The sequence below is a fragment of the Quercus lobata genome, chromosome 6 (genome assembly GCF_001633185.2).
Source record: "Quercus lobata isolate SW786 chromosome 6, ValleyOak3.0 Primary Assembly, whole genome shotgun sequence".
In the NCBI taxonomy this organism is placed as follows: Eukaryota; Viridiplantae; Streptophyta; class Magnoliopsida; order Fagales; family Fagaceae; genus Quercus; species Quercus lobata.
The window spans coordinates 28,739,739-28,763,183 of NC_044909.1; the positions used below are offsets into that span (position 1 = coordinate 28,739,739).

At 36.7% G+C, this 23,445-nt stretch overlaps 3 protein-coding genes and 1 pseudogene across 4 annotated transcripts; 1 reads left to right on the top strand and 3 right to left on the bottom strand.

Moving 5' to 3' along the window:
- Positions 1-488: 488 nt before the first annotated feature.
- On the bottom strand, positions 489-875 carry LOC115950076. The gene has a single exon (XM_031067325.1). It carries the CDS (start codon positions 873-875, stop codon positions 489-491), a length of 387 nt encoding a protein of 128 aa, XP_030923185.1.
- Positions 876-2,519: 1,644 nt separating this feature from the next.
- On the bottom strand, positions 2,520-6,660 carry LOC115995175 (BTB/POZ domain-containing protein At2g13690). The gene is made up of 2 exons (XM_031119634.1): positions 5,729-6,660; positions 2,520-3,649 (listed from the first exon to the last, which is right to left on the bottom strand). The coding sequence occupies exons 1-2, from the start codon at positions 6,446-6,448 to the stop codon at positions 2,711-2,713; spliced, it is 1,659 nt and encodes a 552-aa protein (XP_030975494.1). The 5' UTR covers positions 6,449-6,660; the 3' UTR covers positions 2,520-2,710.
- A 5,363-nt stretch (positions 6,661-12,023) lies between these two features.
- Positions 12,024-15,332, top strand: LOC115950077. The gene is made up of 4 exons (XM_031067326.1): positions 12,024-12,453; positions 12,610-13,494; positions 14,702-14,807; positions 14,996-15,332. Exons 1-4 carry the CDS (start codon positions 12,024-12,026, stop codon positions 15,330-15,332), a joined length of 1,758 nt encoding a protein of 585 aa, XP_030923186.1.
- Positions 15,333-17,285: 1,953 nt separating this feature from the next.
- Positions 17,286-21,752, bottom strand: LOC115994071 (annotated as a pseudogene). Its single transcript, XR_004093113.1, has 7 exons — positions 21,521-21,752; positions 21,263-21,403; positions 19,920-19,987; positions 18,402-18,515; positions 18,115-18,277; positions 17,779-17,925; positions 17,286-17,684 (listed from the first exon to the last, which is right to left on the bottom strand). The product of XR_004093113.1 is annotated as a DNA replication complex GINS protein PSF1-like (transcript).
- Positions 21,753-23,445: the final 1,693 nt, after the last annotated feature.

Sequence of the window (23,445 nt, forward strand, 5' to 3'; positions counted from 1 at the left end):
AAGAATATTAAAAAAAAAAAAAAACACACACACACACACACATCAATAAACCTTATTGATGATTTCCAGAATCAAGAAAAGTTACTTATATGTGTTTGGTTAAAATCACCAAGTAGGGGCGTGATTAAAATTAATGTAGACGTTGTTGTGGGTTTGAATCACTCAATTACTACTGTTCTATTGTGACCGAAAATTAGAGAGGGGAGTTGGTTTTTGCTTGCTCCAAAAGAGTGAAAACCACCCTTCCTTTCCAAGCAAGCGGAGGTTGAAGCAATGCGATGGACGGTTTGCATGTCAATTGATAAAGGTTTTGGCTCAATTGTTTTGGAAGGAGACTCTCACTCATTAGTTGCCAGGCTATTTATGCCTTTCAGATTCCATTATTCCTTGGGGAATTAGGACTATCGTTCAAGCTATTTCTCTTATGGTCTCTCATTTTCAGAATATATCTTTTAGTTTTTTTTTTGGGATAGAAAACTGAAATTCCATTAACATGAACTAGAAACAAATACATTAGTTGAGAGAGCATGTTCTAAGAAACAAGGGCTCTGCTCAATCCAAGCAACATATTGCTCAACACCCTGAGCATGTTTTGCTAACAAGTGGATTACCTGATTACCTTTCCTACCAACATGTGAAATAGAAAATCTACGAAAAGTACTTAACAAAGAACTAATTCCATATACAACTAATGCAATCGAAGATGGAGGAGGAGAAATGTCAGCAATAGCATTTGAAACCATAACAGAATCCCCCTCAAGAACAATCTCATGAAATCCCATATCTTTAGCAAACATAATGCCCAATTCATAAGCTTTTGCTTCGGCTTCCAAGGATCCTAGATGCTGATTTAGCTTCATTGACAAAGCTCCCATGAACAAACCTTCACAATTGCATATTACCACTCCTAACCCAGACTTTCGTTGTTCCACGAAGACAGCCCCATCAACATTTACTTTAAAAATAGAAGCATCAGGAGGTGACCACACGCTGGTCCTTGTAGTTTGTTGTATATTTTTTGTTTGTTGACGAGAAAAATCATTTTTAATATTATTTTCCTTTTCCATGTTAAAAGTTAAGACCCTAAGAAGATCATGTAACCCCTAATTACATTCTAAAAGCCCGCTAACCTATTGTACGGATAAATTTTTTTGAACCTTTAAGATTTTTCAATCATTTCCCTGTTGTACTAAGACAAGGATGGAGTCTAGTGCATACATATGGACGTGACAAGTGTTTGACACGTATTTATATTTCAATAAATCCAATGCATAAGAACACTATACCTAAGATCACTTGCCACGTGTTCACATCTCAATAGGTCTAGTGCATAAAAGCACACCCAAGCCAATTCTTCTGTGCTAATGCTTCAGGTTCAGGCTGAGTTTTAGAGCTCTTTAGCAGCTTAGCATGCATTTTGTACTGGTTAAGGCATTAACATTCAGCTCTCAAAACATTTTTTTTAGCCAAATTATTGAAGAACAATGTAGTCAAGAATTATTATAAAAATAATTATAAATAAATAAATACCAAAAAAAAAAAAATCCAGGGTTGACTCTTCAATTCTACCATTCAAATATGTTTGCAAAATGTTACAATATTCAACAAGTTTGATATCTCCCTTTAACATTTTGTAAAACTATTTTTTTTAAACCAAACTTTATGTCACATCTCTCAAAAAAAAAAAAAATTTATGACAAATATTTTAATTCAATGTATAAGAAAATAAAGTAATATATAGGATTTTTTAATTTTTTTTTTTCTTTTTGGTATGAGAGATATAAAGGGCATATTAGTTAAAAAGAAAGTTACTTTTTCCTGAAGCAAAATTTTAAAGTTTAAACTTGTTGCGAATTGGCGATTGCTCTTATGTCTTCATTCAATAGGCCGCCCCCTCAGATTTCTATTGAATCAGCCATGTCGCATTGTTGACAACTAGGCATAACACAACTCCCCGTGACCTTGGGGAAATCTGTAGTGATGAAAAGAAGTAAAGAACACATCAAGGTTCAAAAAGCCTTCTACATGGGGGTGTCAACCAATTATAAATGTAGTTTTTTTCTTCTTTAGGCCGCGGAGGTCTGTTTCCAAAAAAAAGACTAGATTTTGTCTTTTATAAACCATGACAATCTAAACACTCCATCAATATCTATAAAAACTCACAAATATAACAACTTAAACAAAGAGAAAAGTTTTGAACAAAAACAATTAAAAAGTGAAAACAACATTTAAGAGAGGATTCAAAGTAACAAGTACCAAAGACAGGTTCTCCGTTGGTGGTTTATTTATGTGATATGAACATGAGTAATTCCTAAGTACTTCCAAAGTACGGAAAATGGTACTTTCTCCTCTCACATTCATGGTAGGGTCCAACCATTAAATTTATGGTAAAGTCCACCATGAATGTAAGAAAAAGGAGCACTATTTTTCCGTACTCCGAGAGTATCTAAGAATTTTCCAACAAGATAGAGCATGTAGAATGTCATGGCTAATAAAGTCCAGTATTTAAAATAGCAAAATTAAAAACTCCTGGAGACACAAGGATGGATAATCTAATAGAATTGTGATATGCCATTTTATGCACTTACAGCTGTTACAACAATTCTACACAATTGATCTACATTATTGACTCCCAGATGTTTTCCAGAATCTCTTCTCCTAAACTTCTAAAATACTACACACAAGTGGTAAATGAAAAGAGGCTTACCAGTTACCTGGTTTCAATTGCGTAAGTTTCAGAGCCTCTTAGGAATGAGCGGCGCCACCAAATCTGGAAGGCTTTGCTTAGATTAGGGCATTCAGTGCCATGCTTGGAGAAACACCGAAACCATTCCATAAATAGCATATACTGCTGCTTCAAAGGAAGAGTAAGGAGTGTCTGACCCATAGCTTCCTCCAATGCCTTCATGTCAAGCCCTTTTCTGCATCTCTGCAGCCAACCAAAGTCCAATAGCATTGGGCCAAACCATGCCAGGAGAAGCCCTGATCTTGATTCTGACCGGCAATGCAGTTTTCTGGTCCCCATTGCAATGAATAGAAGTGCCGAAACCCTACTAAGCTCGTACCTGACCATTGGAGACACATTCTCATGCATCTTAATCAGTTCACCCTGATCTGCCCACATATCCACAAACTCCTCAGCCATTTGCCTATCAAGGAGGATTTCTAGCAACCAGTTGATGTTATCAACTTCTCTTGAGATTCGTTCAATCAAGGGCCTACCCTTTTCCTTCTTGGCCAATTTCTCACTGGGAATAGTGTCAGAAGCCTCCTCAAACAAGCAGACAATCGAACTCAGACAGGACTGGCAAACACTGTATAGATCTTCCTTATTAACGTCAGCATGGTCCTTCTCATAGACTGAACTTCTGCACAGGAGACCCTTTACTAGATGCTTTAGCTCATTCCTAGCATTAGTATCAGTGCAACTGGTGATAGACCAAACAATCTGTCTAGCTAAATGTTGTTGGGAATCTACTGAGTTACGAGAGTACAGTCTGGCCAAAATATCTCTAGTTGTTACATCATCAAACTTAAATCTTGAAAACAGGATCCTCAGTTTCTCCTCTTCTTCCTCAGTCCAAGGAACAGCCTCAAGGTACTTTAAACAGGACAAAACTCCCTTGGTGAACATTATACCTGCTGATACCTAGTAATAATAAGAGAAGACGTTGTTAAAGAGGCACACAACTATTATTACAGATTCCATAGTTCACAATTCCCAGAAGCTTTCTTAGTTAACACCATGGTTTCAATTCAAAGAATTCCAGTCCTCTTTCTCTCTCTCCAATTAATTTCATATATCTCTTAGAACAGATCCATTAAATTGATAAAATCTAATTCTCAATTGCAAAATTGTTACTATCTTTTAAATAAATTAAAAAAAAAAAAAATTAGATATGCAATTAAGAAAAAGCAATTGGTACCTCCATGCTCTACGATGAGGTGAACACAGTAATCATGCAGGGCATCATACTACTGACACAAGTAGAGAAAATGAATGACCAAGATGTGCATAGACAGCAATTTCCAGGGAAAGAAACCTCGAATCCCATTAGAGGGCCAACTTCCATATGTACACATTTACTAATTTTTAATGTTAATATTTAGACCTAATACCTATGCCAATCCTACCTACCACTGATACACCCCCTGTGGGTAGATTTCCTTTGAACCTATCTAAACCCCCTACCCAACCATCCAACCAAAAGAAGTAAAGAGAAAGGAGTATTGATCTCATTGTAACAAACATAATCAATAATGTGTGAGGATAAGGATGCTTCTATAGCTTCATGTCCATGTATTTCAAGAGAAGAGAGCAAACAATGAAACCTTAGTTTCTTTAGAGCATTCCAAGATTGGGAGTTAGAGCTGATGGATTCTTTGTTCGAGTTTGTGCACTCTAATTATCCCTTAGGTGGAAGGTCATATTGGAGGTTAGAAAATTTTATTGAAGTTCTCGTTATAATGCTTTGCAAGGGTTTACAGGTGTAACGTCCCTGGGAAAGTATATAGGGCGTTGAAGCACCATGGAGCATTGCTTTCTTTGTATGGTCAGCAGCTTTAGTGGATTCTGATAGTGGAAAATCTGAAAAGTGGGGGAAGATCATGATTGGTAAGGTATGTGCAACCTAGCATAGAATTGATGGACTAGACAGTTTAATAACTCACCATAGAAGACTGCTTGGGAGTTGCGGGCCTCGGTGTTTTCTCCTTTTGGGTTGCATTGTGGATTATTGAAATACTTGCTAGTTGGAGGGAGAAGCTTTGGAGTCTTTTAACAGGAAAATATTGGAGTATAGTTCCATTGTGCATAATACGGAATACGGTGTTTTCTTCTTTTTATTTCATTGATCTTCTTAACTTTACATTGTAACTTTAATCCTCAACAGCACCGCGCCCCCCCCCCCCCCCCCCCCCCCCTTTTTTTTTTTCCTTTTTATTCATAAGATTCAAAGTAGGATCTCCTCCAACGGCACTCTCTTTATCACCTAAGACAAGGAATAGGGGAGATTTTTTTTTTTTTTTCTTTCTTTCAAATTGCATATTTTATCCATCAAATCCCAAAAAAATCATTTATGTTTTGCTCAAAAATAACAAGAACGTTCCTTTTTTTTTAGGAGGTATTGTCTTTGATTGAAACTATTGGTCATCTGCACTCTAAACTTAGGCAACCACTAAATTCAACAAACTTATAAGTCCTGTTTCCTCAAAATGGAAGGGGCCAAATTTCCCCATAAAGCCACATTCCTTTTAGGTTGCGTTCATTTTGCAAGAATTTAAAGTGCAAATTTAAAATTCAGGAGACTTACCATATTATTTATGGGTATTAAGTTAGAAAGTCTAGGGATATTTCAATTCTTACAATTTATAGGATTCTAAAGTCTCGTGCATAATTAGATTTTTTACCCAAACACAATCTGATTCAAAACACAAATATCCAAATTCATTAAACTCATAGCCCCACACTCTTCATACATACTATTTCATGCATGCGACAGTGCACATAATCTCACTCCCTCACATACACTTATCAGTTATCACATCAAACCAAGCAAAAACACTTCAATCACACACACACACACACCCAAAAAATAATAATAATAATTAATTTTAGAGATAAAACCCACTTAGATGTTACTATGACAAACAACAATTGAACAAAACCCCAGTTAAAAAAACACAAAAAACAAAGACATAAAACAAAAACCAAAAAGCACAAACAAACCTCGAGAATATCGATTGAGCGGTAGACACCGATCTTCGAGAGACGTTTAGGAATATCGTCCTCGAACATGAGCTCGATGGTCTCTCTAAACACACCAAGATTCTCCACTTCTGGAACCTCAATCCTACACATCTTCGAAGAAGAAGAAGAAGAAGAACCATTCCTCTTAAACTCGCTGATTAAACCAGCGAACACTTCAGAACTCGTACTCAGAACTTGCGAGTTCAGCTCCAAAACCAAACACCCACCACCAGTTTTCCCTCTCAAGTTCAACCTCACGTCGAACACAGTAGCTTCCTTGTCGGAAATCTCAGGTGGGGCCCGAAAGCTTTCGGGTTTCGGTTCGGGTACAGAGGAATCAACCGATGTGATGATTTCCTCTGGGTCTTCTTGTTCTTCTTGGATAATGGAATGGACGGTGGGATCGGAGTCGATGGGGGAGACCCGACCCGGGGACAAGATCCGACGTGGGTCGATCCGAGTTCGGCCCACGAGGCTCAACCCGGATTTAGTGCTCAGTGGGGAGTTGGGAACGGAGGAGTTCGTGGGTTTTGATGAGAGAGTTTTGGGGTGAGAATGAGAGCGAGAGAGTGAGAGTGAGAGTGAGAGGTTTTCGGGGCTGGAAGGTGGGACTCTGAATGAGCAACACCATGATCTCCGGCGAGCTTGTGACTCACGCCGTGACGACGACCCGGGTTTCCGCCGGGTCGAACCGCTCATTTTGGGTGGTACTGATTAGAGTGTTAGAGTCTGAGAGTGAGTGTAACTGTGAAAAATGTGAAGGTATTGGTTTTGTTTCTTTATTTTCTTGAGAGAGAGAGAGAGAAAAAAAAAAGAAAGTAATATTATGATGACGATGATGATGAGGTTGAGGGAGATGGGTCTTTTTTTTTTGTTTTTTTTCTGGTTAATCTTGGGAATCGTGAGTGTTTTGGAGTTTAGTTGGGTAAAATGTTTTTAGATAGTTTGGTTTCTTTCTCTATTGGTCAAGTTATCAAGAAGATGAGGAGCGCAAATTCTTTTTCCCTTCGGCTGTGTTTGATTCGACTTCAAACGAATTCCGGAAATCAATTTCCGGAAAATGGGGTGTTTGGCTGTGACGGAAAACGTTATTTTCCGGAAATCGAATTCCGGTTGACCGAAATTTGAAGCCTTGACCACGGAAAATGAATTCTGTCTTCATTTTCACTTCAAATGAAATCCGGAAAAAGAGAGAGAGAGAGGGACAATCGCGCGAGAGAGAAAAGAGAGCCCAGATCAGAGAGAGAGAGAGGGACGATCGCGCCGACGAGCGGCGCGATCGACGATCGCGATCGTCGATCGAGTCGTCGGCGCGATCGACGATCGCGATCGTCGATCGAGCGACGCGATCGACGATCGCGATCGACGAGCACAGACGAGCGCGCTCGTCTCTCGTCGATCTATATCGTCTCTCGTCGATCGATGAGCGCGATCGACGAGCGCGTTCGTCGAACGACGATCGCGTTCGTCGATCGACGATCGCGTTCGTCGATCGACGATCGCGATCGAACGATCGCGATCGTCGATCGACGAGCGTGCTCGTCCATCGCGATCGTCGATCGACGAGCGCGATCGTCGATCGACGAGCGCCGCTACGCTCAAAAGTGAACATTATTAGATTAAAATTCTTTAAAAAAAATAATAAATTAAAATATTATTTGTTAGTATTTTTGGTGGCATAGTCTATTTGGTATCCAACAATAATTTTGGTAGCTAATCTATATAATATTTAGCAAAAAATATAATTTTTGGTAGTTTTTTTTTTTTTTTTTTGAGATTGAATTTTTGGTAGTTTGTATGCTATAAACATGTGATAAAATGCTAAAATCTAGCATATTTTCATAAAAAGTTAGTTTTGTGCCAAATAGACATTTTAATAATCATGTAACTTATTAAAATGATGATGTGATACAATATACATGGATGATCTTCTAATCCTCCTTCAACACAATTTGAATAAAAACTTTGTAAAGCAAAATGGTCAATAACAAAAAAAAAATTAGGACAAAGTTTAATTACAAAATTAGTTGTAACTTTAGACTATAACCTTAATATCTTTTATTGGATGTGAATTTTGACAAATTTATTACATCCTTTTCTTATATCTTTCATGCTTACAAAATTTCTAAAAAAAATTAAAGATCAATAGATATGTCATCAATAAATTATTTAAATTGCAAGTTTTTATAGTTTGAAATTATGTATAAAATATAAACTTATATAGATCATATAGTAAATAATATCCGATTAACACAAAATTTGACATGTGTATTAAGAGCGTAAAAAACATACAATGCAAATGTTAGATTTTCAAAATATATAGTAATGTTTATTTTATTGAATAAAGTTGTAGTCTTAAGTTACATTCAATTTTGTAGTTAACTTTGTTTTGTAAAGTATGTAAGAAATTTGCAAACCAATATTGTCCAAACCTTCTTCTCAACAAAATATATATATATATATATATATCTTCCAAACCTCACAAAAATACAAATTACACCTGACTTTATAAAAATATTTTTAAAGTGTGTAAGAGAAATATGGGCATATGCTTTTTTTTTCCCCTCAAAGAAGCTGTCATCATATAGGTAAATCTAAACGGTATATATGTGAGAGATATTGGCATTTAGCAAAAAAATGAAAGAAAGTGGGTGTCATTTAAAATAATAATAATAATAATAATAATAAATTTTTGTTATTTAAAAAGGAGTGAGCTGGAGCTCTCATGGAATACAGTACTTTTGGGCACTTTCTTGGCTTCTTGGCGTGGGAAAGGCATCAATGCCAGGTTGTTTGGTTCCAAGTGTCAGCTTATAGGTTGTTCTTCAAATACGCTACTACTACATAACAGAGAACAAAGTAGTAAGTAAGGAAGAGATTTTTTAGTTTCCATGAACATCATTTTTTTGGGCTTATCAAAAAAAGAGAAAGAAAAAGAAAAAGGAAGAGAAAGAGAACATGATTTTGCGTGCTACTAACTATTTTCTTTAATGTCAAAAGTGAGATTTAGCTTTAAAATAACGGAATAACCTAATCATTTGTTAAGTATTCTTCACAAAAGTAGTATGCTTGCAGACTGAGAGTTACATACCATGTTTTGAAAACGACTCAAATGATATTAAAGGTAAAAAGTTTAGATGTTCCAAAATAAATTATTACTTAAATCTATAACATCAATTGTAATAATGGCTTCAATTTTACATATTTCCACTTTACATTCTTACTTTATTTTATTATTATATCAAGAATCGCGCTGCATTTTATCATCCAATCTAGCATCAAATCAAAAATCAAAATTTGTTCAGGTGGTAAATTGTACTCTAATTTATATTGTATACACAAATTTGAGGTATCTTTTCTAGTTACACCATTTTTTATTATTTATAAATGGGCCTTTAATTCTGGGATTTTTAATTTTATAGATTACAGTCCCAAAAATTTTGAAACCTTCATCCATGTTTGTTATAATAAATAATGGTATAGTAATTATATCTATAGTTATAAAATGGAACATCATTGGCAAAGATACTATGGTGACAGGCGATGCTCCCGTGAGGTCTAGAGAGGAAGATGAGGAGCTTCAAAGAAGCACCAAAAAAGTTAAGGAAAACCATCGTGTGAAACCTGCACAGGAACCCCACGGTCTTGGAGTTTGGGGAGTAAGTTTTTCGTACAAAGAATCACTGGTTGGAGAGCTGCCCGATGCTTTCGAGCAAGCTTTCAACTTCAACCATGAGATGGATTTTGATGCCATATCTGATGATGAGTTTGAGAACCTACCTCCCGGGGAAGTTGCTATTAAACTCTCTGGGTAAAGGAAAAACAAAATCAGAGCCTCATGGACTAGAGCCTTGATTGTTAAAGCTTTTGGGAAGTCTATGGGTTTCCATTTCCTACACTCACGGCTGACTAGCATGTGGAAACCCTCTGGTAAGATGGACTGCATTGATCTAGGTTATGGTTTTTTCCTTATAAAGTTCTCTCTCAAGGAAGATCATGCTAGAGTCCTTAAGGGCGGTCCTTGGTTTGTGGGAGGTCCCATTACAGGATGGGAACCAAACTTTAGGCCAGAGGTGGCCAATCTATCCTTAGTGGCTGTGTGGGTTTGCTTGCCAGGTCTCCCCATTGAGTATTATGAACTCTCAGTCCTTAGGGATATAGGAAAAGCGATTAGACCAATCTCACGCATTGACACACACACCGCTTTGGAGACCAGAGGACGTTTTGCGCATTTATGTGTTCAAGTAAATTTTAATGATCCGTTAGTCAAGCTCGTTAAGGTTGGTGGCATAGATCAGATCGTGCAGTATGAAGGCATTAGCTCCCTTTGCTTCTCCTGTGGTCGAGTAGGACACAAGGCAGAGAGCTGCCTGTACATAACCCGTTCACCGATTAACGCTGCTAGAACAAAGACTAATGTGGAAGTTCCGACGAGCCAAGAAAGGCGGGAAAAAACTGAAGGTGAGTCAAATGCTGAGGCTGAGTCTAATGCTTTTGGGCCCTGGGTTTTAGTTGCACGTAAAAGGAAACAAGGCAGGCATGCGTTGAAAGAGAGTAAGGCTGACGCCATTTTAGGGCTTCCGTCCAAAAGCCCAGTTAAGCCCATCAGGTCCCTGAGCCCACTAATACGAACCTTTTACTCTGATGTTGACCAAACTTTTGAGGCTACACGCAACAACGACGTGTTTAAAGGAAGTGCGATCTGTGCAAATCACACTATTGCCAAACCTAATGGGTATTATCCAAAGCCTTCGCATGCTTCCTCAAAGGGAATGAAACCGTTGTCTGCTCTGAAAGGTAAAAAAATTATAGCCCAATCTGGGCCAAAAATGACTAAACAGAGAAGCTTGCCGGAATGGAAGCTAGTTCAATCAAAAGAATCGAAGATCACCAAGCAGAAAACCAATAGGGGGAGCTTTAGCTTCTCCGGATCGAGTTTGGAATTTAGGGAGTTCAAAGCTGGAGGCTCTTCTAAGCTCGAAGTCGCCAGCCTTGATCACATTCCTAATCAAGCAAGTCTTGATACGAAGAAGGTTGCAGCAGTGGGTGCCACGAACATAAGCATGGATCCTGGCTCTGGCTTAAAGGCACTTGACATCACTAAGCCCAATTCCACACCTCAGGAGACCATTAGACAACCGTTTGTGGAAATGGCAGAAAACTAACACATGGAGAGTTAATAATCATAATTCGTCCATGGAAGTTGAGATCAAGAACATCTTTAAAGCTAATTTGAAGCGTATTGAACCCAAGCTCCGTTCCAAGATAGCGGATCTAGATGGAGAAGTTGAGTCACCTAATTCTTGGGATGATATGACTCAAAGGAATCCTTGCACTAATCAGGGGGTTGATCTGACCCACTCGGGAAAGGATATGCAGGTGGACAATGGAGGTGATGCTTCTACTCACCTTATGTAATTTTTCCCTGTTGATCTTTTATATTTTTAATTTAATTATGAATATGCTAATATGGAACTGTAGGGGTGCTAGAAACCCCAACTCCTGTACTATTGTTAGTGATATGATTCGTAGGCATTGCCCTGCTATTTTGATTATTACTGAAACTAAACTGAGTGGTGACAGAGCTCAAAGAATTATAGACAGGCTCCCTCTGGATGGAGCAATTGTAGCTAATTCTCTTGGGCAGTCCGGCGGCCTTTGGCTTCTTTGAGATTTTGACCAAGTGGAATTATCTGAGTTGTCATCTACGGAGCAAGAGACTCACGCTATTGTGTCGTCCACAGCTAATGCCCCTTGGCTCCTCTCTGTCGTATACGCCAGTCCTAGATTGGCTAAGCGAAGATTTCTCTGGGAGAATTTAGAAACGGTGGCTGGTCTCCATTCTCTGTCTTGGGTCATAGCAGGTGATTTTAATGAGGTGCTCATGAATGGGGATATATTTGGAGGAAATGCTGTGAGTATTAGTAGAGCTCTTCGTTTTCAGGATTGTTTGAATGTGTGCAACATGATTGATATGAGTTTTGCGAGGCCTCAATTCACTTGGTCTAATCATGGACCTCTGACTCAGCTTGTCCAAGAGCGGATAGACAAAGTTTTTGTTAATCCTATATGGAACAACCTTCACCCTGAAGCAGCCGTTCTTCATCTGGAGAAAACACACTCGGACCATTGCCCTATTAAGTTGCTGTTTAACAAGCCTCAAGACTCTCGTGCTCCTAGACCTTTTAGATTCCAACCTATGTGATTCTCTCACCCCTCCTTTCCTGGTGTGGTTCGTGAAGCCTGGTGCAACCCGTCTACCTTACAGCAAGCGATGAGGTCTTTCTCTAAGAAAGCTAATAGTTGGAATCGTACTCACTTTGGCAACTTGTTTCAGAAAAAGAAAAGAATTCTTGCGAGGCTAAAGGGCATTCAAGAAAGTTTGGCAGTTTGTCCGAATGATCACCTTATCAATTTAGAGAAGATGTTAAGAAGTGATTTTGCAGAAGTGGCCAAGCTTGAAGAAGAATTTTGGGCAATGAAATCCAGGATCCTTTGGCTTATTGAGGGTGATAGGAATACTTCCTTTTACCACACAGCAGCCTTGGTTCGTAGGAGAAGAAATTGCATTTTGTGCATGAAGGACAGGATGGGGAATTGGATCAATGGGGATAGAGAAATTTCAGAATTTATTAGAGAGGGTTTCGATGCGCTTTTCACTTCTGGGCTTACCTCCTCATCATTGACTAAATGGAATCCTCCTTGTTGGTCCACTTGACTAAATGAGGCGGATGCCACAGCCATTGACAGGCCGATTTCTAATGCTGAAATTAAGGCCAGCCTATGGGCACTCAAACCCTTCAAAGAGCCTGGTTCGGATGGCCTTCACGTTGGTTTCTTTCAACGTTTTTGGCTCCTAGTTGGAGATTCGGTGAAAAAAGAGATCCATCATATTTTCACGACAAAGGCTGCTCCCGAATACCTTAATAAGACCCTGATCACCCTTATCCCCAAAAGCAGAAATCCTGAGACTTTGAATAACTACCGCCCCATTAGTCTTTGTAACACCGTATACAAGATGGTGACAAAAATTATTGTGGCTCAGTTTAGGCCCCTGCTTCCTGATTTAATCTCTCCTTTACAGTCGGCCTTTGTCCCCGGAAGGCAAGGGATGGATAATGCGATTATCGTCCAAGAGTTGATTCACTCCATGGTAAGGAAAAAAGGTCGAGTGGGAGTGATGGCAATTAAGTTGGATTTAGAGAAAGCTTATGATCGCTTGGAGTGGAGTTTTATTAGGGATACTCCAAACCTCTATAAATTCCCGAATCAGCTTGTCTCTCTGATCATGAGCTGCGTGTCTTCGTCCTCTATATCTATCCTGGTAAATGGCAGTGCTTTGGAGCCGTTCTACCATTCTCGTGGTATCCGGCAAGGAGACCCTCTATCCCCTTATCTCTTTATTTTATGCATGGAAGTCCTTGAGGCCCTTTTAGAGGAAAAATGCAAGGCCAAGCTTTGGAATTCTATCAAAGCTTCCCAGGGCAATCCAGAATTCTCTCATGTCTTCTTTGCGGATGACCTCATGCTTTTTACCAAAGCAGATAGGAAGAATTGCACGGCTATTAGAGATGTTCTTGACTTCTTCTGTGAGCTGTCCGAGCAGAAAATCAGCACTAAAAAGTCCCGGGTCTATTTTTCTCCAAATGTTGACCCCGAAAAGAGAACCGAGTTGGGTAAGATTCTGGGGTTCCGCTCTACTCCTACTCTTGGGAAGTACTTGGGCTTTCCCATCAAGCATTCAGGTACCCCTCAGGATTTTGGGCACATTTTTTACCGTATCAAAAGCAAATTGGCTGGTTGGAAAGCAAACCTTTTGTCCACCGCTGGCAGAGTAGTTCTGACACAATCGGTGACTTCGACAATTCCAAATTATAATATGCAATGTGTAGCTCTCCCTTCCAAAATCCTTTAAGGAATTGATAGGCTTAGCCGGAACTTCTTATGGGGTTCTTCGGAAAACAATAAAAAACTTCACTTAATTAGTTGGGAGAAGATTACAAAATCTAAAGAAGAAGGGGGGCTAGGAATCCAAGTGGCTAAGCTGAAAAACACTGCTCTTTTAGCCAAGCTTAACTGGAGATTCAATTCTGAAAAATCATCTCTTTGGGTTAGAATCCTGTCCAAAAAATATCTCAGGCCGAGACAAGGCTCTAGAAATCAAGCTTGGAAGTCTTCTTGCTCCCCAACTTGGGCAGCTTTAAAAAAAGGGCAAGCAATATTCAATAAGGGTTTTAAATGGAGTCTTGGAAAGGATAGTAGCTTATCTCTTTGGTTCGACAAATGGATGGATAAAGGTACGCTCCGAAGCCTTATCTCGAGTCCGCTGAATAGGGATGAGGAGAATATCAGACTTAAGGGTGTTGTTGGGTATTTTGGCTGGAATTTGGATCAAGTGTCTTTCTCTTTCCCAACGCCAATTCTGTTAGAGATAAAGGCAACTCCCCTCTCCTTCTCATGCAGAGGAGATGATAGACTAACATGGCACTTATCTTCAAATGGTGAATTTAATTTGAAAGCATACCAACTGGCTTTAGATAAGGAGGAGAATCTGAGCAGAACTCCTTTTCCAGGTGCTTAGGTGTGGAAGATTTTATCCCTCCCTAAAGTAAAGCATTTCCTTTGGCAATGCTGTCACTCTAGCATAGCTGTGAGAGCAATTCTTTATGAGAGGGGGCTGGGAATCCCACCGGTCTGCCCAATTTGCAATGCCAAACCTGAGACCATTGTCCATGCTCTTCATGACTACCCAAAAGCTAGATGTTTTTGGAATTCCCTTCTGCCTCCTATGCCTCCGAATCTCTTCTTTGGTATGCCATTAGTGGAATGGTTGAAAATCAATTGCAGAAGCTCTTGTATTAACACCATATCTGAAATGAGGTGGGGAACGATTTTTCCTATGGCTGTGTGGATTTTGGCTGCACAGTTTTAGTATTGTTTTTGGTAGAACAGGTCTGCAACGTAATCTTTTAGATGAAACCTTGGCTAGAACAGCTGAGGTAGCTTATTTGGTCAGCAATGGAAGCAAAAACACTAGTCGAAATAAAATCCAAGTAAGGTGGCTGCATCCTCCGAGTAATTGGTTCAAGTTAAATTCGAATGGTTCATCTAGGGGCAATCTAGGTTTGGTTGGCGGTAGAGGTCTCATTCATAATGACAAGGGTGAATACCGAAAGGGTATGCCCGAGCCATTGGTATCACGACTAATGTAGCTGCGGAATTGTGGGCTTTATGAGATGGCATCAGGCTTTGCATCGCTCTCAAGCTTCCTGCAATGGAGATAGAGTTGGATGCCAAGGTGGTCATTGATTTAGTGAGGAAAGATTCTTGCGATCTTAACAGCCTAGGTGCTCTTGTGGCTGATTGCAAAGAAGGGCTGAAGGAAATTCCTTATGTCAAAGTTTTGCATTGTTTTAGAGAAGCCAATAAGTGTGCAGATAACTTAACTAGGAGGGGTGCTATGTTGGAGCAAGATTTTATTGTTTTTATCCATCCTCCCACAAAGGTGGAGCTGCTTATTGATCTAGATGTTGTGGGCACCATGTACGATCGTTTTGTTTCCTCTGCTCTAGAGGTTGTTTAGTTTGTTAATGAAATTTCCTATTTACCAAAAAAAAAAAATGGTACATCTGTTTATTTATTATATTATTTCTATATTTATATTCTAATAAATATATATATATATATTATTAAGAATAATAATAATTATTATTATTTTATATTAATAATATTATTATTAAATATTGTGTGTGTTAAAATATTTCGTATTTAAAAAAATATATATTCAAAATAATAATGTATTATTATAATGTATAATGAATAATATTATTTTGAATTATGAATGTCGTTTCCTTAGGTTATGACAAGATTTGCCATCCGCTTGTTGGCTTTTTGGAATGGGCACTTTTAGGCTTTCGTCCGGTTAGGGTGAAAACAATAAGAATAGAATACTTTTGGTGAAATTTTTTGTGAAAATTTGATATTTTTCATTGTTTGATTAACTATGAAAAACAAGAAAGAAAATGGTGGGACCTAGGTGTCACTTGTGCCTATCAAATTGTTTTATCCTCAAATTAGGGAGAGAGAAAATAAGGGTGAAAATAGATAGTCAAGTTAAAATGATTCAATTGCCCTTCCCACATCACTTTTTTATTTTACTTTCCCTGCCCACCAACTATCATGTTTGTCTTATTTGGTTATTTCCACCAATTTTTAGTAAATTTACATAAATTATATTTTTTATCTTCTCATTCTTCTTCTCAACCAAATAAAAAAAAAAAATATATATATATATATATATATATTTATTTGTCATCCTTCTAACCAAACACATATCATCGAAAAGTAAAACATTTTATCTCATTCCACATTTCCATTCTCACTTAGGATGATAAAATGACTCACTCTACATGACATGACCCACCATGCCTCACCCCCCAACCCCAAGTGGATGTTTTGCTAGTCCCACCTGTCTTAACCTGCCCCAAATCTCTCTCTCTCTCTCTCTCTCTCTCTCTCTCTCTCTATATATATATATATATAATTTATTTATTTAACTTATTTATACATAATAATGTAAAAAATTTGTTATATATAACCTAATTATAATATTTTATTTTATATACTTATTATAGATTATCTTTAAAACATTTAAGTTCTTGCGGTCACACTTTCCCTTTATATCTCATCTTTATCTTATCCATGTCGGAGCAATCTTGTTAGGATTAGTAAAACATCTTCTATCAACTTAAACTCGCCCTACCCCACTATTACCTCACATGAGTTTCTTCTGCCTGACCCAACCCTGCTTTTCCCCAATGCCATCCCTAAATTCCTCACAACCAAATGGAACATTAAATATACGACAGGGTTGACACTTGGAAGGTTGTTCCTTTGTGCAGATGTTGACTATCTGAAAAGAACTCAAATTTGAAGACAATGAACTGTTAGTGTTGAGGTTGAGAATTTTTATTTTTTATGCACCGTACATGAGTGGGATTATGCTTGACATCGTTTTTAGATTCCATTAATCACCTGAATTTCAGAGGTTGAATTCTTCACCTTTTGCCTTTTCTTTTTGGCTTGTATAATTCTCACATACTAGACTTGCCGGCCTTTTTTTGTTTTCTAATGAATTTTATTTACTTGTCATAAGATTATCGTGTGCGCAAAAGTCCCATTTACCCTTGCAAATAACAACACACCACCATCAAATTAAAGAAAAGGAAAGATTAGTATTATCTATTATTTATAATACTAGAAGTCATAATAAAAAAATGGACTTCTTATGTGCCTTAACTCGTAATCATTGCCATTTTTTGGTATATTTGAGAATTTGAGTACTTCCATAGCATTATCTCTTTCATGTGCATCCCCTGCAATTCTAGAACTACCAAATGTAACATTGGCAGGCATTTTAGGTCATCCATTGCCAAGCAATTGCTTTTCCCATAAGAGAGCTTATTTCAAACTAAAGCATGTTTTAGGTCATCCATTTCTGTATTATTTAGATTTCAGACTGCTAATGCTGTGCTAATTTTCCTAATTGTTTCCTTTATTATTTATCTTTCAAATTTGGTTTTTTCTCAGATTGCTAAGATTTGTCATATATGCAACTGGTCCTGTCCTGTCTCATATGTAAATGAGAGAAATTGATAACAAACTAACCATTTACATTGAAAAAGATAACCATTTGGTTTCAGTCTAGAAGCATTGCCTGGAGACTCTAAAAGCTCTTCACAGCTCTTGATGGTCTTTTGTGGGCAGAACCTGTACCTAAGTTTGGCCCATTTTCAAAAAGAAAATGACAAAGGGGCACCCTTCACAGGTAAGAAATGCTAAGACATAACTGATCTCTTCTCTACATTTACATAGAAAGAGATAAACATTGAGAAAATAAGGTGTTAAGTCAGCTGGTGAGCTCCTCCATCAAACCCTGTTATCAAAGGAATAAGATGGAAGGTTAGAAGAACTCACAAAAACCATTCTGCTATGAGAATTCAAGTTTAAAGTTACCGCAGTCAACCCACCCTTGAAATAAATTGCTCAGCGCCAGTTCATTTAAGAAAGTGCATTGAGTGTCGAGCAAAATTGGTTGTCTTATCGTCACTTAGTACCACACCAATATCATCAAGGACTCTCACCTGTATGTAGGGATCTTTGGGTGGCACCGTATCCTGTCAAAGAAAAGATATAGGTATTACTTTTGAGGTGCAGAATCAATCTATATAAATAATTCTTAAAAAAAAAAAAAAATTCAGAATATGGATACTTCCAACTCTGTAGCATTGATAATCCCATAATATAAATTTTAATTTGCCTATTTTTGTGTGTGTGCGTGAGAGAGAGAGAAAGAGAGAGGTTACCACAGTCAAATCAAGGTCAAGTCTCGACATATAGGATTGCAAAGTTCCAGCATGTTTCTTAAAATAGTCTTCCTCTGTGTGACTGAGCTTCTCTTGAATTTCTTGAGGAAGCACAGGCCCTACTTTCCATATCAAACTTCATATAGTTTCTGCTCTGTTGTACCTGCATGGTTATCAATACCATATCCATACCCATGATAACTGGTGAAGATGATGAACCTCCAACAAAAGAGGAAGCTAGAAAAGGTTGGCACATAAAAAATAAATGGCAAGAAAGAAATAGTTACACACATGCCATTAGACAGCGCTTATTGCGAACTAAAGAAAGGTGGTGGATGAGAGCTCCATAGTGATCTGCATTTCTAGTTGTTTGCACATCCAATCCTTCTTCCTGCATTTTTCTGTGGTAATATAAAGTCGTATGAGGCTTATGGGCCAAACCAAACCAAACTGATGTTGATATATCATTGCATATGAAAATGGTAATAGAGTAGTAGCCGTATGCAATAATAGTCAATGAATGAAAAGGAATTCCCAAAAATAAATTCCAGCCGAATGAGTTACCAGAATTTTCAAATTGCCAACTAGCTAAGAAAACAATCCCCACCCACCCCCACCCCCAAAAACGATAATAATAAAAATAACTCAGCTGCTATGCAAAATTGTCCCATGGTTGCAACTTAGCCACACACACAAAAAAAGGAGCTAATTCTCTCTTATAGAAGGAGAAATTTTGGGGTTAAGCTCATTGGAGAGGATGTTTTTGATAAGAACTTGCTAGAATATGAATATGAATTGTGGAAAAGTAAGAATGGTGAATGGGAATAGTAGTTGTTGTAGGCCACTTCAAGGGGACCTAGACCTCCATAGAGAAAGAGAGAGATTAAGAGAGAGAGAGAGAGATGCACTAAGAAATTGGTTTAGTCTTCATTGATATCTAATGTTGAATTACAATTATGTATTTATAGGAAACTAGCTCTAATCTCATTGGCCTACATGACTTAAGATAATTGGCTAGTTAATTAAACATGTGCTCTATGAATTAACCATGTGTTAAATGAGCTACATGTGCTCAAATCCTAACTAACCCATCCTAATTTCAACTAAGTAACTAACTAAAGGGGTTATAACAACTATAAGGAGATTACAAGGCATATGACATAATTTGGGGTTCCTATCAATTTTGGATCCTAGAGTGCTACTCCCTTTTATGTATCATCTAATTTGACTATTTTAAAGAATTATCCAACAGTTATCTATGTATGCATCAAATATGCACAGATATGCTAATATGTATGCTTGTACATGTCCATGCAACTATATGCACATTTGAGTGCGCCTTGGAAACACGTTTATATTTGCTAGTTGAAAAGTTAGAAGAAAACATTAGAGATCAGCAAGGGAGGGTGCTTCTTAAAATTATTAGACCTATGTTTAGCATTTTTTAATTAAGTTCAACCCTAAAATCTGGAGTTGTAGGAATTTTGGATCCACATCAGCACTTAGTGGGAGCAAATAATGGAGAAAAATTAGCCTCTGATTCATTATCCAAGAAATTAAAGCAGTAGCTGCACACTATTTAGGAGGAATCTGTCACTATAACTAAGGCTTTTATCGCTATATTACCAGAAAAGTAACCTCAAAGCCGGCAAACCACATGCAGGAACAAGGATATCCAAGCAAAAGATGACATATAATATATATCATTTACTGGAACAGTATTGCAAAGGTAAAAATATAAGAATAAAGAAACCCAAAAATAAATAGATAAATAAAAAGTGAGCAAACCAGGAAAATAGCATCACCTTATCAAGGACTGAAGCTCGAGGTGATGCTGACTACATTCTGCAATTACTTGATCAAACAGGTCGCTCTACGAGATCATAGTAAAAGAGAGAGTCAAGTTAGAGGTAGCATGACAACGGAATTGAAGGGGGAGAGAGACAGTTGTCGATGGTAATGTTAAATCCTGAGGGAAAGTAGAAAATGAGATAGGGGATGCACCATGTATCAAGATAAAAGTTTCAAAATATTTTATCAAAAGACTCTAGGGAAAAATGATCAAAATAGATAATCTGAGTTTTGCCACACTTGGGCGTCAAAAGTGTTGCCACACGACATGGATGCACCATGTCCTGTAAAAGAAAACAAGTGGGCTTATGAAGCAAGTATGACCCCAAGGCTTAAAAAATTGGAGACAAGAAAGTGAGAAAGGTCCAATTTCAAGGAAAACATTTATTTTCTTCTGTTCAAAGAACAATGTAAAAGTAGAAGATCAAGTTCTAAGTCCCCCTTCTCAAAAAAAAAAAAAAAAAAGTTCTAAGTCCCCAATGAATTTTCAAACATTATTAAGAAAGATAACATTCAACAAAGTGTGCACTTATCATTCAGGCGACAACCATTAACAAGATCCTGTATGTTTTGCAAAATGCTATGTTCTAATTTAAGAGAAATTATAAAACACCAAAGATTATGGCCAAAAGAAATCTACAGATATGGAATTTATCTAAATTAAATATATCCAATAAAAGGTTAAGTTATAGACCAGAAAGGAAAAAATCGCACAAAATGAAGTAATATTGTTTTGGAACCAATAGCACCAAGCACCTACCCATTAATAAAGCTATGCTAACAAACAAACCATGTACCATCAAATTTTGAATAATTTTAAAAAAGAAAAACAGGGTGCAGTGGGGTTCACTAGTACTACTTTGGATTTTGACGTGAGTGTCAATTAAGTCCTTGGACTTTCAATTTGAATAATTAATCCCCTAAACTTTAGGTTTGTGACAAATCAAACCTTCTATTAATCTTTTCTGCTAAAACCTGATGAATTTATCATGTGATATGCACATGGTGATAGTGGTATTTTTAAATTATTGACAAGAAGGTAGAAATTATGTGCACATCACTTGATTAAACCATGAATTTTCAACAATAATTAAAATTCACAGCCACAAATCACCAAATTTTGATGAACAGAAACATACCCACCAGATAAATTTATAAAAATTTCCCAAAAATATACTCCATCCTCCCATTTCCAAAAGCTTTGTATTCATTAGGACACGAAATAACCAAAATCTTTTGCTATGCTAGCTAAGCATAAAAATAATAAATAAATAAAAAACCAAGCTCCAGGACTTACATTGTAAGGAGTGAGCTGCCCCTTTTCACCAGTTGCAAGTTCTTTCACCAGCTGGCATGCCTTTCTCCCATACATATTTCAATTCAAAGAAAAAACCAACCCTCCTAGTCTTCAAATCTGCCAGAACTATCCCTCATAAACCTACACTCATTGAAACATTTCGTCAAACAATTGTTATGCACATGAAGAAATAAAAAATTACAACATCCACAATGCCAAAAACCCAGAACATAAATACAGGCATACAAAAGTACATACAAGCAGACATACAGAAACACATCCATTTTGTGCTTATATGGTGAACTTGAAGCGAAAGGATCTGGAATTTGTTGGGACTGGTAAACCGTACAAAGGTAGGAGAGAGACTGAGAAATGGAAGTCTTCCTGTTTCAGTGTTTGCTGGGATAGAAAAATTAGAGAGAAAGTGAAGAAAATTATTGAGAGATATGTAAAGTCGCTACTCTAGTTCAATGGCTTCGGCGGTGTTTTTTTTTTTTTACACAATAATTTATTTTTAAAACTTTTTTTTTTTTTTTTTGAGAAGATAAAACAATTTAACTTGAGCAATATACTAAGGTTATTCTATATAAACAGAGGGTTTTACTAATATAGTAATATATATCAAATTACTATAACAAATTACAATTATTATCAATAATGATTTTTTTTTTTTTTTTTGGAGAAATATTAATAATGAAAATTTTAGCTTTTCTTCCTACAAATTCAGACATACTTTTTGACCTATAATGGAGAAAATTATTCGTTCCAACTTCCAAATTCCAATCATACAAAATAACATTAATCTTTTGATCAATAAAACGAAAAACAACATTAATCATTGTTGGATATGTCTCAATAATTTACTTTTGTGATTAAAAAAAAAAAGAACAACATACAGATCTAAATATAAGCAATAACACAAATAGATGCAATAAGCAAAAGCAATAAAAATATACTGTATATATAATAAGAAATCTGCAAATAATTAAAAACTCACAGACCAAATGCATGAAGGTTGAATGATAAAAATCAAGTCTTGTATTTAACACAATCTTTTTAAAGTAGATTTCGCTCCTCACACAATCTGTAGTGCTTTGAAACTCACAGACATCTACCTCCCAAGATAAAATGATCTACAGTATGGAGAAAAAGTACACTAAGTCCATACTCTACAAACTAATCTAGGTCTCTTTCTCCCTCTTTGATTCAAATGAATGCACAAAATATTCTCTTTAGAAGAGTTTCTTAAAAGTTGTTTTTCATGAATGAGGGATTATGAATATATACGTTACTGAAAAAACACATTGTTTCAGAAATTACTGTTATATACATTCTTATTGACTCAAAAAATAAAATAATAAACTATTATTATTAATTTGACAAAAGGGCCCAGTCCACACATGCCTAAAGCCCAACCCAATGTCCAACCCAAAACTCATATTCTCTATCATTTCTTATGTGGGATTCAAGAATTCTTACCACTTCAATATCATGTTCAAGTGGACACATTAGGAGTCAATTTCGTATTCACTCCATAATATTTATCTAACAATCAACTTATTCTAATTACTATCAAACGTACATTTCAAAATATATAAATATATATATATATATATACTAATTTGATTTTATGATTTAAATTCATTTTAATAGATTTGATAAATATATAAATAAATAATAAGTTAAATTACTAATTTGATTTTCCAATTGTGGAGTAACGTTTAATTTAGGCTCTCAACTATTAATTGTGCCACTATTGTCTCTCAATTTCCAAACTCATATCAATTTCATCCTATTCAACTAATAACCTTTAACTTGAAAAAAAAAATGAAATTTAATTAATTAGTAGTTGAGTTACATCCCTAAAATTTGGGGGTATTTGGATTTTATACCTTAAAATTTCAAATTTTGGATTTTATCTCCTGAAATTTGAGATATTTAGATTTTATACGCTAACGTTTTAAAATTTGGATTTTACTCCATAAAGTTTGTGGGTGTCAAATTTAACACTCTCAAATTATGAAATTTCAGGGTATAAAATCTAAATACCCTCAAATGTTAGGAAGTAAAATTCAAACACCCTTACAATTTATGGGGTAAAATCCAAATTCTAAAATGTTAAGATGTAAAATTCAAATACCCCCAAACTTTAGGGGATAAAATCCAAATTCTGAAAGTTCAGG